This window comes from Talpa occidentalis, unplaced genomic scaffold, assembly GCF_014898055.3.
Source record: "Talpa occidentalis isolate TD23 unplaced genomic scaffold, MPIMG_talOcc4v2.1 talOcc4.3, whole genome shotgun sequence".
NCBI classification, from domain to species: Eukaryota; Metazoa; Chordata; class Mammalia; order Eulipotyphla; family Talpidae; genus Talpa; species Talpa occidentalis.
In genome coordinates, this window is record NW_023603184.1 from 939,799 (window position 1) to 956,856 (window position 17,058).

The 17,058-nt window shown below is 39.3% G+C and overlaps 2 protein-coding genes across 2 annotated transcripts; both read left to right on the plus strand.

The window, feature by feature from the left end:
- Window positions 1-2,321: 2,321 nt before the first annotated feature.
- Window positions 2,322-3,266, plus strand: LOC119254213 (olfactory receptor 5B3-like). Its single transcript, XM_037521331.1, has one exon. The coding sequence runs from the start codon at window positions 2,322-2,324 to the stop codon at window positions 3,264-3,266; it is 945 nt and encodes a 314-aa protein (XP_037377228.1).
- A 10,028-nt stretch (window positions 3,267-13,294) lies between these two features.
- Window positions 13,295-14,233, plus strand: LOC119254344 (olfactory receptor 5B3-like). Its single transcript, XM_037521453.1, has one exon. It carries the CDS (start codon window positions 13,295-13,297, stop codon window positions 14,231-14,233), a length of 939 nt encoding a protein of 312 aa, XP_037377350.1.
- The last annotated feature ends 2,825 nt before the right edge of the window (window positions 14,234-17,058 follow it).

The following is a 17,058-nucleotide window of genomic DNA, read 5'->3' on the forward strand; positions in this document are numbered from 1 at the left end:
CATGGTCGATTCAGAATTTGAACCCATTGTCAATTCAGAACTTGAACCCATGCTCATGTTTTTTTCATCATTTTTCCTTTTCTTAGAGACCCTGGAACCTGAGCCCACTGCTGCACAGAGATTCTCCGACAGAATCTGGACATTAGTTCATGGCTGGATTTTTTTTAATCTCAAACACACTATTGAGGATTGACTGTCGTTTGCTTGGAAGCAGAAGGTAAGCTCCTATATTCAATGTATGCTTACAGTGAAAACTGTAGTGATCCAACAGTTATGGGACAGCTGTTGTGGTTTGTTGTAATAGACATAGATATTGTCAACATTTTACTTAAAATCCAAGGTGTAACTGGGGAGCAAATATCAAATGTCCCAGAATAGAAACTTAGACATTAAAATGTTAGCCTTGTAATGAACTTGGGGACATCACGACCCTAACTCCTCCAGAGAGGATGAGGGGATAAAAGTGTTGCTCTGATTATGTAGAAGGTTCATCTAATTCACCATGTGCCAGCTTTGGAGAAAGAAAATGGCCCAGGAAAAATAGCACTTATTTGGACTCCAAAAGGAACCAAAGTGAAATAGCAAAATCCAAATTTCCTTTAACATTCTGCACAATGGCATCCTTATTGTTTCTGTCTTGTCTACACATGTCAACAGTGATGTAGATAAAATATTACACTTTCATTAATTTGAATCTTGAATCTTCCTCATAAAGCTGTGTAATTGTAGACCATGACAGATCTACCCAATCTTCAATCTGATGGTGAAATAAAAAAGAGATTGTCACCCACTTCACACACAATTACACACACTCATATGCACGTATATGGACAAAGCTCTTAGCATTTCATGTGGGACACAGTGTGTGTGAACAGTGGTTGTGTGTGTTTGCAAAGGCAAAGCCCTCCTGGGTGAGGCTTCTGCCATGAACTCCTGGCCAGCTCACGGGGAGGCACATGGGGAATCACAGACAGCAGAGAGGCTGCCCTTCCAAAGGCAGCTGATTCAAATAAAATGAATTAAAATACTACACAAGAACAGATTCACACAAAATATTCAACAACATGATTTTTGCCACCAAAGAAGATTCATGGGTTAAAGACAAGCCACAAACTGAACTTTCACTCTCTATTCCCGTGATTCAAATGTGGGATGACAGCAATGAAAACAGAAGGAGTTTAAGAAAGGGAGACTCTAACCCTTGAAAACCGACCATGGATCTGAAGCATCCTGCAGGGCAGGGGAGGAAAACCACAGAGGGGAGGTGGGTGAACACAATGGACTATGGTGGAGGCTTATGAGTCATTCAGTGCAAAGACCTACAGTGACCACACCTGAGAGGGGAAAGGAGAGAAATTCCATCCTGAGAAAAAATGGACAAGTATGAAAAATAATGGCAGTTCAGTTTTAACAAAGGAGATGCTTTAACAAAGGATTATGTTTACATGTCATCTCACTTAATACTCACAGTAGTCTTTGAGTTATGTCTCATTTCTATCTTCTTTTTGTAGACAGATAATACTAGGTTGGAGGGTATTAGGCTAGTGTAATTACTCTTGGTCATAAATGGGGGGGCTGATAAGCAGCTGTTCCATGAGCCCCAGTTCCAGACCAGTGCCGACCCCTCCCTCAGCACTCTCCACTTTTGACACCCATGTGGCCCCCCTGTTCTAGGCAGCCCAAAACATTCTGTGCACAGAAGTCTTAGCTACTTCACTGTGGAACCCAAACACTTAGTGTGGACTAGTGGACATGATGAGTAATTGTAGAGAGAGTTTAATCTAATTTAAGTGAAATGCAGGAAAGGGCACCAGACTTGGGAAACACTTCACCAAGGAACAAAATTTGGCTACCTAATGAATATATGTGGAACCATGAATAAATGACTCATTCTCTTGTGCATAGCTATGTAGGAAAATAATGACTACTCAGCCTCAGAAATTGCTGAGAAGTATCGGTGAACAGAGCTGTAGTGTCTAGAGCTGCTCTAAGGGAAGCTGAACTCTCATTTGTAAATTCCATAATGGCCCAGTTGGACTTTTTCACTAAACTTTCAAGTCTCGGTTTAAAGAATGAAAAACTGTTGAGGTTCTCCATGATGATTCCTTATTCATCAAGTTAGAATTCTAGATAATTTATACATGAAATTATGCATTGATGGTCATGTTTTAGGTACAGAGAGTCTGGAGACACATACTCTTGCTATTATGAAATAATGGCCCTGGCATATAAGCAGTGATGTTTCATTGTAATTTAGAAATCTAACTCTCTGTTCCTTTATATCTTACTGTTGTAAGTCATCTGATTTCTAAACATCCTCCATGGAGAATGCCACAGAAGTGAAAGAGTTCATCCTCCTAGGACTGACCAAAGCAACAAACCTACGTGTCCCTCTTGTAATGATCTTCACTCTTATATATGCTGTAAATGTCATCGGGAACCTGGGGATGATCCTGTTGATTCTGTTGGACTCTCGTCTTCACACGCCCATGTACTTCTTCCTCAGTAACCTGTCTCTGATGGACTTCTGTTACTCTACAGCTGTCATCCCTACAGTCATAGCTGGGTTGTTCATAGGAGACAAGGTTATCTCCTACAATGCATGTGCTGCTCAGATGTTTTTTTTTGCAACCTTTGCCTCTGGAGAAGTTTTCATCTTGGCTGCAATGGCTTATGACCGTTATGCCGCCGTGTGCAAACCCCTGCATTACACCACCATCATGACCACAGGTGTGTGTGCAGGTCTGGCTATAATCTGCCATGCTGGTGGTTTCCTGAATGCCTGCATCCATGTTGGGGAAACATTCAGTCTCACTTTCTGCAGTTCCAATAAAGTCCATCACTTCTTCTGTGATATTCCAGCAGTCATGTCTCTCTCTTGCTCTGATAAACATGTTGCTGAAATGGTTATTGTTTATGTAGATACCTTCAATGTCTTTTCTGCTCTTTCAGTTATCTTTGTATCCTATGTGTTCATTTTTATCACCATCTGTAAGATGCGCTCATCTGCAGGCTATCAGAAGGCTCTGTCCACCTGTGCATCTCATGTCACCGCCATCACCATCTTCTTTGGGACACTTATCTTCATGTACTTACAGCCCAGCTCCAGCCATTCCATGGACACGGACAAAATGGCATCTGTGTTTTACACTATGATCATCCCCATGCTGAACCCTGTAGTCTACAGCCTGAGGAACAAGGAGGTCAAGAATGCGATCAAGAAGTTGGGTGAGAAGATAAAATTGTCTCTGGGATTGCGATTTTAACATTGTGTGGGGCATTATTACCTTTCATACCTCTCGATCTTCTTCATGTATTGACTTATAATATACAATACACCTAAGTCCTGAAGTGTCGCTCTCACCTTTTCTAAAGTCTATTGTCTAGATTGAGGAAAGCTGATACAATGGAATCTAAGTAAGAATGGCTAAGAGGAAGCACAAAATGTATGTTTCTATGTTTCAAAAATACATATTAAGGATATTTGACTTATTCACGTGTTCTGCATGCATTTTCTCTGCCGTTGGCAATACAACCACATCGTTGCATCAAAATAGCAAGACATAAATGAGAGCATTATTTTTAACAAATCTAATTGAAATATTGAATTGGGATATTGATATATAAAATATGTCACAGTGTGTTTACTTGAAAAATAATGTAAGACTCCTAATTGGGGGGGAAAGGGATACGCTCATAATACTTTGTGTTTATTTCATTGGCATATTTTATTGACAGAATATAGACTTAACAGCATAAATAAATCACAAATTCTGCCTTTTTTGAGTCATTTCGTGACTTTATATTTCCTCATTATACCTTTCAAAGCAAAATAGCCACAACAAATACAAGGAAGAAAAGTATAAGCATTTTCGTTTCTTACTAGATGAATCCTAATTTGCACACCTTGAAAAAATGCATTGAGACATTAACAATGTATTTAATGTCTACAAGAGCTTCTGTTGGTTAACCTTGCTTATTAAGCCTTAATTTAGTTAAGTGTCATCCTATCTTTTCACCCTTCCAGTTTGTTCCACAGTTCATTCACAATGATGTTTTCAAAATTTCCTCACAACTCCAAGCAGCTTCCACTCTAGTGATTTTGTCCTTGCTGGCTCCTCAATGGGAACTGTAAAGGTTCTGCTTCAATGACGTTCTATCCCAGATGTTGTCTGCAATAGCCATCTTCAATAATGTTCTTCACCCACCCCATTGTTTGATATTGTGTAAGGAAAGTGAGAAAATCAGGCTGTTTTTCGCCTTCCATACAACAGACAACCCATCCTGAAATGCTCAGGTGGTGAAGAGTAAACTATTTGGGTACTGTCCTTGGCCAGTTTTAGTGCCCCTCACTACCCTGTATCACTAGCACCCAAATGGGATGTAAAATAAATGATGTCATCACAAGGTAGCCATGTTGGGTGAAGATGAGAGCCAACACTCTCAGAAAGGAATACAGGTAACTATTAAGCAACCAAAGAGGGTCTCAAAAAAGACAAGTAAGTCTCTTAAGGTCAGTAAGCCTCTTAATGTCACCCATTTCCAAATGTGGGTGGATCTGCTGAGAGCATGCGTAGGTCATGCCAAGATACATACACGGCCCAATGCATACTTGTTAGAGTTATGGAGACAAGTGTGAGAGGACCAGCAGTTCACTCCCATAAGGAGACAAGCGACAGTGAAGGGAAAAGCAGGGGACTCCAGGCCCCAGGCACATTCCTTTGCCTGGAGGATTATTTGCTGCCAACCCCAGCCTGGGAGGAGGCCCTGTTTGCTTTGGATATGATAAGGGCCAGGGACACATCCACAGGGTTGGGTGGGGACTGGAGGCCATATGTGGAGCTCACTGTCCACTGGTTTCCAACCAATATTCAAAGCATTTTGGACTTAGTATATACAGGGGCAGAGTGTACACTGTTATTTGGGAGCCCAGATAAGTTTAGGACATCTGCTTGTTACACATAATGGCTATGGAGGCCAGAGTATTAAGGTGAGAGCAGTGAGGTGGGGTGTGGGTGATATCCCCAAAGAAGTATAAAGAGTATGTGTACCCAATCTTGAAGTACATTCAGAGGGTGGATGTAGTATATGCCCTGTGGCTTGAAACCATAGCTGGATAATTTTGCCTTAGGATATGTGAGCAGAAGGCAGTGTTGCACATACATGCTGAGTGTCCACACACACAACTGCCAGTCCCGAGGTGAGTGACCAATACTAAACAGTATCGGTTGCCAGGTGGCCACAGAGAGATTACGGACACAATGGCAGAGTTGGAGAAAGGGGCATTGTGTGTGCTGTCCACAGCCTCTATAATTCGCCTGAGCGGCTGGTAAAGAAACCTGATGGCTCTGGGCGTAAAAAAGTACATTCCTGAGATGAAGAAAGTGGTTCCACCCTTGCATGCGGCAATGTCTTCAATGGCTGAACTGATGGGCTGTCTGAGTCACGAGCTGGGCACATAGCACTTCGTAGAAAATATGGAGCCTTCGATACATTGCTCTAGCTAATGTTTTCTTTTCCATTGCTCTGCACCAGAGAGTCTAGACCACTTTGATTCACGTGGAAAGGCCGAGGTGGACATTCAATGAGTTTCTTTGGGGTCACCTGCACAGCCAAATCTGTGCCATCGGGTGGTGGCAGCTGACTTGGCCAGGTGGGAGAGGCCAGCCTTGGTGCGCTTGTTCTATCATGATGACATCTTATTGACCAGTGACTGTCTTGCAGATTTGGGAAAAGCTGTACCTCTCCTGTGGACACACCTGAAAACATGTGGCCTGGGCTGAGCAGCACTCTGTTACAGTTCCTATTTCTTTTGCAGGTTATGAGTACAGCGCCCTCCACTCCTCATCAAGGGAACTGGCAGAAGAATGACACATAGATTGTACGGTGAAAACACCCTGATGAGGTGGAATTTAAGGAAAATGAGTAAATCAGGTTATTTTTCATCTTCCACACAACACACATCCCATACCTGAAATGCTCTGTTTCTCACCATTCGGACATCTAGCAAACAACCAAGGGCCGTACATTGGCAACAATGTCTTTGTTGTGTGTCTGTGGGCACCTAGTGTGTAAAAGGGGCTAGTGAGTGGAGTTGTTTTCTGAATCTCTTAGTGCTGAAGTCTCTCTCCTGATCTGTCTGCCTGACTGTGTGTATGGTCCCCTGTCTCATCATGAAAGCTCTGCAAACTCTACTGAAGGCTCCAAATTTTCTTCCCGTCTACAAGAACTGACAATGGAACTTTCCTGGCCTGGAATGGCTGTGAGACACGTTGCCTAACACTGTAATAGCTCCCTCTACAACTAGACTCTACATTCCCAAACATCAGTGACATGCGTTCATTATAACATTATCCTAGGACTTAACTATGTGTGTTGCACAGTAGAGACTCAGTAAGTATTTGTCAACTGATGCATGAAATAAATGTTGGAATCTAATTGTCCCATGTGCTGATTCTTTGAACCACTCATTATAGTGCTTTCCCTATAACTTAGATCTGCCACACTTCAATAGTACTCCTAGCTATTGAACAGGATTGCTTCTTAGAAATCCAGCTCAAGAGTGTCATCTCAAACCACTTCATGAGCAGAACCTCATTTCATCATTAGAACTCTTCTATGAGGGTACCCAATATTATTACCCCTCCACTTATAGGTGGTATACTGAAGTGTAAAGAGATTAAACTACTTGGCCAAGATCATCCTGTAAACCTTGACAGAACCAGCACTTAAAGATAGTTCTCCACGACAGCGCAGCTCACACTTGTGATATCCACACTTGAATACCTTCATAAAAGTGATAATTCTGCCTGGGGTGTTGTTAGTGTGTGTGCTGTGCTAACATACATGTAAAGAGGTATGAACCTATCCCCCTAAATCATGCAGTGTTGTAAACCTCAACAGTGTTCTATGTCACAGCAAAAAAATAATAATAATAATAAACATTCATCTAAAAATTTAAAGATGCTGAAATGATAAAAAAGAGCAAAATAGACACTCTAAAAAAAACTTGGAGACACACACATGGCCTGGCAGACCGCTCCTGCCTCGCCCAATGCTCCCCTCAGCAGTGTCTTAGGTCCGTCTGCCTGTTCTGCTCCCTGCTCTGTTTCTGGTGAATCTCTCACCCTCCCATGCCTCTGATCTGTACCCCAGTTCTCGTATAAATAAATAAAATCTTTAGAAATAAATAAATAAAAACATACATGACCAAGAAGTGCATTCAAAAGTGCTCATCATCACTTAACATCAGGGAAGTGCAGATCAAAACTTCCATGAGACACCAGCTCACCCCTGTGAGAATGGCCCATCTCAAAAAGACCCGAAACAAGTGATGATGAGGGTTTGGAAGAAAAGGGACCTCATGCACCCTTGGTGGGAATGAGTCATCCACAGTGTTGTAAAACATTGTTACCTCCATAAGGAATACAACTTTCAAGAACAATTTAATGAAGTTATAGGGACAAGATCAGCATGCAAAATGCAGATGTTCTATTCTCAAGCAATGAAGACTGACAATGAAATTAAGGAAGCAACTGCATTCACAATAAATCTGAAAGAGTAAATAAACCATCAAGAGATAAAATTAACCAAAGATATGACTGAAGTGTACTCTGAAAATTTTGAATAATGTTGAAAAGAATTTTAATAGACCTAAATAAATTTAAAGTACTCCATGTTAGTGGTAGTTTTTCTTATATCTTGTGAGATGTAGAATTTTGTTTCGTAAGTTTTCTAGAATAAAGACTATGTAAGGTGTAGTCTCTGAAGTCTGCAATTTTACCTGTGATCCTGAGTAGTGTGACAGGTATTTCTCTGAACTCTACAATTGCCTCACCATATTCTTCACTCAGCATTCACTTATAAGCCTTTGAAGTATTTTCCATAGTTCTAAGAAATTTCATTCATAGGGTATTTGCTGGATGTTTCAGAGATCTATAAAGAGATGCACCCTTGAAACATACTAATTGCCTTTTTATGTCTTTCTTTTTAAAGGACACTGATTATTACATTTGGGCTCACCAAATAATTCAGGTAAATACCTCATTTTAGTACTCTTACTCTAATTACATATGCAAAGTACAAATTAATTTGTACCAAAAAATGTACAAATTACATTCTGACTCATGCTATATTTATAGAATCCAGAAAACAAACTGTACAAAAATGAATATTGATATGAAATATATATAGAAAGAAATTAAAATATCTAAAAAATTAAGTGAAAAGACTGGTCAAATAAATTATTTTATCCTCTAACAAAGAAATAATGTGCACCCATGAAAATGACAGCAATTAAAAGATTTTTTAAAAAGTAAGAACCCCATCCGCATGTTTAAGCGAGGTTTCTCTTATTTTTTACTGTGGGATATAGATTTTTGCTGAATACATTTTCTCGAAAAAAGATTATTCTTTGTTAGCTGTGGTCTCTAAAGCCTACAGTTTTACATGTGCCCCCTGAATAGTGGGACGGGTATTTCTTTGACCTACACATTTGCATCACCATATTCTTCACTCAACTTTCACTCATCTGTTTTCCAGAGTTCTAATAATTTTGATTCTGAACGTATTTGCTTGATGTTTCAGAGATCGTTGAAGGGGTGGACCCTGAAACATACTATTTCTGCTATTTTTTATGCCTTCCCTTTATAAAGACACAGATTATTAGATTTAGGCTACCAAATTATCCAGGTAATTACCTCCTCTTAGTGCACTTAACCTAATTACATGTGCAATGTATTCTGACTCATGTAATATTTTTAAAAATCCAACAGTTGACCTGCTGTGTTTGAGAACGTTTGTTCAGCCCCTGCTGATTCCTTCTCACATACTCTTCTCCATGCCCATCACCCAGGACCCTGGGCAAGTGCCCGGCTCCCTCTAGGTGCTCCTCCAAGGCTATGAGGCTTCCCCATCCACAGCTGCACTGTCAACACATGAAGCCTCTTCAATCCCTGTAGCAGGAGAGGGATAATGGACAGTAATGGGTCCAATTCTCTGTACCCAGAAATGACACATGTCAATTCTTTCTAAGCCATTGTCAACACCTGACACATGTCCCATTGTACCCAAAATGGGCAGGCACATGTAGGGAAGAAGATGTAATGTTTAAACACCACTATTTTGTTAGCCATGCTGTAGCAATATTTAGTAACAGTTAAGAATAATATTGAACATTTCAGAACACCTGATGTGTGTTAGATATTTTCTGTAGTTTGTATGTATGGAATCTGCAAATCTTCTAGTCAATCCTAAGTGGGTGGCCTGATATCATTATCTTCCTATTACTGATGAGAAATTGTAGTTTGATGATTAAATTACTTAAACAAGTTGATGCCTAATCACACTTTTATGCAGAACAAACCTATAACCACCCCACATGCCTGCAATGAGGAAGATGTGATAATTTTGCTTGGTGTATGAGCTTACAGACTACCAGCTTGGAGAGAAGTACAGATCTATGGGTTTTTGTGAAAAAGATATTTTCAGACCATGATTATAGTGGTAACACATGTTGAATAATAAAACATATTGTTAAAGATACTCAAGACATCTTTGATAAAGAGAAGAAATGAAAAAAAAATGAGTGAAATTAAACTAAATATTAACAAAACATAAATTAAATTAAAATTGAAATTTAAGTAGCTAGTGCTGCAATGATGAGAAGAAACAAAAATTTGCTTGCTGCAGAGAATGTGAAATCTGGAGTTACTTCATACAGTATTGTAATTTTTACTCAATGGAGTATATTTACCAAAGGTCCAAAACAACTCCCTGATAATTACCCAAATGAAAAAAAAACTTGTGCTTGCACAAATATTTTACCATGTTTATGTCAACTTTGTTTATAATCATCAAACACTGGAAACAATATAAAAGGTTCTCAACTGAGGAAAGAAGAAAAAATAAAACTTAAGGTTCACAGCATGGAATACTACTTTGCTACTTTAAATTCCACCATAAATATAGGTAAGGATGTGCCTTTAAATAAATTACGTTGTGAAAAATGCCAGAATCAAAGACTGTGGATTCTAAGACCCTAGCGAAGGACATTTTCACAAGGGGAAAATTATATGAAAAAAAAAAAACAGTAAGTACAACAGCATTGACTCCAAGGAAGCTGAGGAGTCAAATTCTTAGAAATATGCATTAAGAGGTGTGCATACTACTCTCTGCAACTTGTAATTATAAATGAAAATTATATGAAATAGCCATGCAAATACATAGTACACCCTCAAATTATGCAATGTGGATCCCATAGGCAGTTTGATTACTTTGTCCTTTGGAAAGTGCGGTGAGAAGCAGGAGGTGAAGTGTGCTCATGGGGGACATCCCCTGAGAACCTCAGGTCTTTATAATCCACTCTCAGTCCCCATGCACTAACCCTGTATCCACCGTGACTTCTGGAGCTTTATTTACAGTGACCAAACTTTGGCCGAGACCCTTTGAACATCATGTGTTCATCTGAATGCTGATGGTTTCCACATGCAGACCTTCCTCTGATTTTAGGATTTCCTCTGAACTTGCAGCCATGGCCAAGGAAACATTCAGAGGTAAAAATCATATTGAATAACTTTAAAGTGAAACCCCCTAAAAGTATCAAGTTGTTCTTTAGACATTGGTTTATTATTTGCAAACAGGATTCCCTGAGTTTCTTGATAGAGGTGATTTTATTATGTTAACTTAACAAATAAAGAATGCAAGGGACCCTTCCGCAAGAACACATGGTCGATTCAGAACTTGAACCCATGTTCATGGTTTTTTCATCATTGTTCCTTGTCTTAGAGACCTTGGAACCTGAGCCCACTGCTGCACAGAGCTTCTCCAACAGAATCTGGTCATTATTCCATGGCTGGATTTTTTTTAATCTCAAACACACTATTGAGGATTGACTGTCATTTGCTTGGAAGCAGAAGGTAAGCTCCTATATTCAGGTTACGCTTATAGTGAAAACTGTAGTGATCCAACAGGTATGGGACAGCTGTTGTGGTTTGTTGCAATAGACATAGATATTGTCAACATTTTCCTTAAAATTCAAGGTGAAACTGGGGAGCAAATATAAAATGTTCCACCAACAGAAACTTAGACATTAAAATGTTTGCCTTGTAATGATACTTGGGGACGACACAACCCTGCTCATCCATAGAGGATGAGGGGATAAAAGTGTTGCTCTGATTAAGTAGAAAGTTCATCTAATTCACCATGTGCCAGCCTTGGAGAAAAAAAAAAATGGCCCAGGTGAAATGGCGCTTATTTGGACTCCAAAAGGAACCAAAGTGAAAAAAAGCAAAATCCAAATTTCACTTAACATTTCTGCACAATGACATCCTTATTTCTGTCTTGTCTACACATGTCAACAGTGATGTAGATAAAATATTGCACTTTTCATTAATTTGAATCTTGAATCTTCCTCATAAAGCTGTGTAATTGTAGACCACGACAGATCTTACCCAATCTTCAATCTCTGATGGTGAAACAAAAAAGAGATTGTCACCCACTTCACACACAATTACAGACACTCATATGCACGTATATGGACAAAGCTCTTAGCATTTCATGTGGGACACAGTGTGTGTGAACAGTGGTTGTTTGTGTTTGCAAAGACAAAGCCCTCCTGAGTGAGGTTTCTGCCCTGAACTCCTGGCTGGCTCATGGGGAGGCACGTGGGGAATCACAGACAGCAGAGAGGCTGCCCTTCCAAAGGCAGCTGATTCAAATAAAATGAATTAAAATACTACACAAGAATAGATTCACACAAAATATTCAATAACATGATTTTTGCCACCAAAGAAGATTCATGGGTTAAAGACAAGCCACAAACTGAACTTTCATCCTCCATCCCTGTGATTCAAATGTGGGATGACAGCAATGAAAACAGAAGGAGTTTAAGAAAGGGAGATTCTAACACGTGAAAACCGACCATGGATCTGAAGCATCCTGGAGGGCAGGGGAGGAAAACCATGGAAGGGGAGGTTGGTGAGCACAATGGACTATGGTGGAGGCTTATGAGTCATTCAGTGCAGAGACCTACAGTGACCACACCTGAGAGGGGAAGGGAGATAGATTCCGTCCTGAGAAAAAATGGACAAGTATGAAAAATAATGGCAGTACAGTTTTAACAAAGACATGCTTTAAAAAACACCTAAAATATGAATCCAAGGAGTAAGTTAAGAAAAGGAGTACTACATAGAAGGGTAAGGCAGCCAGTGGTGCAGGGGACAGAGAGTTCTGGAAGGTGTTGAATATCTCAGTGCCCCTGGAGTGTGAGTGGAGGCAGATTAAAGAGGGAGGTTGCAGGACTTCAAAGCTCACTCATGATGACACCCCGTATGTTTCCCGAAGCAACACAGAGGCCATCCTTCTGGTTAATAATACTTTGTTGGCTAAACCAGTAGGCTACACACTCAATATTTTACTCATGTTCACACATAATCTCACATAATACTCACAGTGGTACTTTGAGTTAGGTCTCATTTCCATCTTCTTTTTGTAAACGGATAAAACTTGGTTGGAGGGCGTTAGGCTAGTGTAATTATTCCTGGTAGTAAATGGGGGGATTGAGAAGCTGTTGTTCTATAAGCCCAAGTTCCAGCCCAGTGCCAATCCCTCCCTCAGCACTCTCCACTGGTGACACGTATGTACCCCACCCCTTTCCAGGCAGTCCACCATGTCCTGTGCGCAGATGTCTTAGCTACTTCACTGTGGAAACGCAAGCACTGAGTGTGGACCAGTGGACATAATGAGTAATTGTAGAAAGTTTAATCAAATTTAAGTGAAATGTAGGAAAGAGCACCAGACTTGGGAAACACTTCACCCAGGAACAAAATTTGGCTTCGCAATGAATATATGTGGAACCATGAATAAATGACTCATTCTCTTGTGCCTGGCTATGTAAGGAAGATAATGACTACTCAGCCTCAGAAATTGTTGAGAAGTATCGGTGAACATAGCTGTAGTGTCTAAAGCTGGTCCAAGGGAAGCTGAACTCTCATTTGTAAATTCCATAATGGCCCAGTTGGACTTCTTCACTAAACTTTCAAGTCTCGGTTTAAAGAATGAAAAACTGGTGAGGTGATCCATGACGATTCTAGTTAGAATTCTAGATAATTTATACATGAAATTATGCATTGATGGTCATGTTTTAGGTACAGAGAGTCTGGAGACACATACTCTTGCTATTATGAAATAATGACCCTGGCATGTAAGCATTTATGTTTCATTGTAATCGTGACATCTAATTCTCTGTTCTTTTATATCTTATTGCTGTAAGTCATCTGATTTCTAAACATCCTCCATGGAGAACACCACAGAAGTGACAGAGTTCATCCTCCTAGGACTGACCAAAGCCACAAGCCTACGCGTCCCACTTGTAATGATCTTCACTTTTATATATGCTATAAATGTCATCGGGAACCTGGGGATGATCCTGTTGATTCTATTGGACTCTCGTCTCCACACGCCCATGTACTTCTTCCTCAGTAACCTGTCTCTGATGGACTTCTGTTACTCTACATCTGTCACCCCTACAGTCATAGCTGGGTTGCTCACAGGAGACCTGGTCATCTCCTACAATGCATGTGCTTTTCAGATGTTTTTTTTTGCAGTCTTTGCCACTGGGGAAGTTTTCATCTTGGCTGCAATGGCCTATGACCGTTATGCTGCTGTGTGCAAACCCCTGCATTACACCACCATTATGACCACAGGGGTGTGCGTAGGTCTGGCTATAGTCTGCCATGCTGGTGGTTTCCTGAATGCCAGCATCCATGTTGGGGAAACTTTCAGTCTCACTTTCTGCAGCTCCAATATTGTCCATCACTTCTTTTGTGATATTCCAGCAGTCATGTCTCTCTCTTGCTCTGATAAACATGTTGCTGAGATGGTTCTTGTTTATGTAGACACCTTCAATGTCTCTTCTGCTCTTTCGGTTATCTTTGTATCCTACATATTCATTTTTATCACCATCTATAGGATGCGCTCATCTGCAGGCTATCAGAAGGCTCTGTCCACATGTGCATCTCACGTCACCGCCATCACCATCTTCTATGGGACGGTCATCTTCATGTACCTACAGCCCAGCTCCAGCCATTCCATGGACACGGACAAAATGGCGTCTGTGTTTTATACTATGGTCATCCCCATGCTGAACCCCATTGTCTACAGCCTGAGGAACAAAGAGGTCAAGAATGCGATCAAGAAGGTGGGTAGGAAGACAAAATTGTCTTTGGGATTATGATTTTAACATTGTGTGGGGTATGATTAGCTACTTTCTTTCCTCTCCATTTTCTTCATGTGCTGACTTACATGAAGATATACCTTCATGTAAGTCATATACCTGACTTAATCTAAGATATACCTTTAAAGTCCTGAAGTGACACCCTCACCTTTTCTAAACTCTATTGTCTAGAATAACAAAAGTCCAGCAATGAAACTAACTAATAATCAATAATGAGAAGCATGAGATATTTGAATCTATATGTCAAAAATATATATTAGGGATATTTGACCTTATTCACTTGTTTACATGCATTTTCTTTGGCATGGGCACTACAGCCACATGAGAGCAGAAAATAAGCAAGAGGTAAATGAGAGTTTATTTTTAACAGTACTAATTTAAATATTAAAGTGGAATATTGATATATAAAATATATCATGGTGATTTTTATTGAAAAATAATCTATGACTCCAAATTTGGTACAAATGTTGATACAGTCATAATATTATGTATTTATTATGTTTGCGTATTTTATTGACAGAATATAGACTTGGCATTATAAATGAATAACAATCCTACCTTGTCAGACTCATTTTTTTGGGCTGGTATTTTCTCATTATTCTCTTCAAATGGAAAGTAGCCACAACACACAAAAAGAGGAAGAAAGGTAAAAGCATTTTCAATTTCTTCATAGATGACTACAAACTTGCATATTGTTTTAAAACTGCACTGAGCATTGATAATGTATTTTAATCTACAAGTACTCTAGCTGGTAAATGTTGCTTATTAATTTTTAATTTAGTCAAGTTGCATTATGTCTTTTCAGTCCTCCATGTTTTTACCACAGTTAATTCACAATGATTTTTCACAATTTCTTCACAATTCCAAGCAGCTTCCACTTCAAGCATATTTGTCCTTTCTGTGAAGCCTCTGTGTAAAGGATACTTTTTCCCCCAGATGATGTCGTCCATAACCATCTTCGTAAATGTCCTTCACCCACCCAGTGTGTACTATTCCCTGATCTTTTGTGATTTTTCATAATTTGATTGACATTGACTAACTGTATATTAATTCCTCACTACTATATAATCTCTCTCTATAGCTAAATTCCAAGACATCAGTGACATTGTTTTCTTTATAACATGATACTCAGTACTTAAATATGTGTGTTGCATAGTAGATTCTAAATAAATATTTGTAAATGAACATATGAAATAAAGGTTGGGGTCTAATGTCCTATGTGTTGAAAATTGAACCACTGATCATATTGACTAATCACTAATTTAGACCTGCTGTATAGACTTTAATAGTACCCCAGGGGAGATACAGCTAGATGTCTGCTTTGCTAAGATATTTTAATATATTCTCACTCATTGTTAAACTCCAAGCTGTTGAACAGGATTGCTTCTAGAAGTCCACCCATTACGAGTGTCATCAGAAACCAACTCAGGAGTAGTACCTTGAAATGATGACTGTGGCAGGGAACACATCAAATAAATATTATTTTGTAAATTCAAAGGAGGCATTTAATATGAGATGATACTAAAGTGTAATATGTTTGGACTATTGTTTCAGTTATATTAATTGCACAATTAACTAAGATAGTTGAAATATCAACATATAATATAAATATGACAGTATGTATAAGTAATAAAACATGCATTTCTTAGGCTAGAATAATGCAGAGTATTCAGGTTTTTATTTTATTTTTTTTTAAATAATAAATTTTATTTTTATATTCCCCATACAATTGCAACCCCCCCATTCTGACCCCAATCCCTCCGCTCCCGCCCCTCACCCCCCAAAAAGTGTCTCTGGTTCATAGTTTTCTGTTGATTTTGATTTTCTCTTTCTTATAGTTATTCATTTTTCTGGTCCCTTATTTAAGTTTTCTAGATACCTGCTATGAGTGAGACCATCCGGTATTTTTCTTTTTCTTTTTGGCTTATTTCGCTGAGCATTATCCCTTCCAGCGCCATCCATGTTGCTGAAAATTGCATGTGTTTATCTTTTTTGAATGCTGGGTAATATTCCATGGTGTATATGTACCACATCTTCTTAATCCAGTCATCTATTTTTGGGCATTTGGGCTGTTTCCAAAGCTTAGCTATTGTAAATAGTGCTGCTATAAACATAGAGGTGCAGGTGTTCTTTGGAATTGATGTTTCTGTGTCCTTTGGGTAAATACCTAGGAGTGGAATTGCTGGATCATATGGAAGCTCTATGTTTAGTAGGTCCAGAAATCTCCACACAGCTCTCCATAGTGGTTGGACCAGTTTGCACTCCCACCAACAGTGCAGAAGAGTTCCTTTTTCTCCACACCCTCGCCAACACTTGTTGTTGCTAGTTTTTTTAATATGTGCCATTCTCACTGGTGTAAGATGGTATCTCATGGTAGTTTTGATTTGCATTTCCCTGATTACAAGTGATGTTGAACATTTTTTCATATGCCTCTTGGCCATTTGCATTTCCTCTTCAGAGAAGTTTCTTTTTAGCTCTTCTGCCCATTTTTTGACTGGATTATTTTCTTTGTTGTTGTTGAGTCTCATCAGCACTTTGCAGATTTTTGTGATCAGTCCTTTATCATTAGTTTTGGGTGCAAAAATTTTCTCCCAGTTGGTGGGGTTTCTCTTTGTTTTTGTTATTGTCTCTTTTGCTGTGCAGATGCTCTTTAATTTGATGTAGTCCCAGCTGTTTATCTTTGCCTTCACTATCACTGCTTTGGGTGATGTGTCTGTAAAGATGTCTTTGATGTGCAAATCACGTAGTGTTTCGCCTATATTTCCTTCTATATATTTTATGGTTTCAGGTCTTATGTCTAGTTCTTTAATCCATTTTGAGTTGAT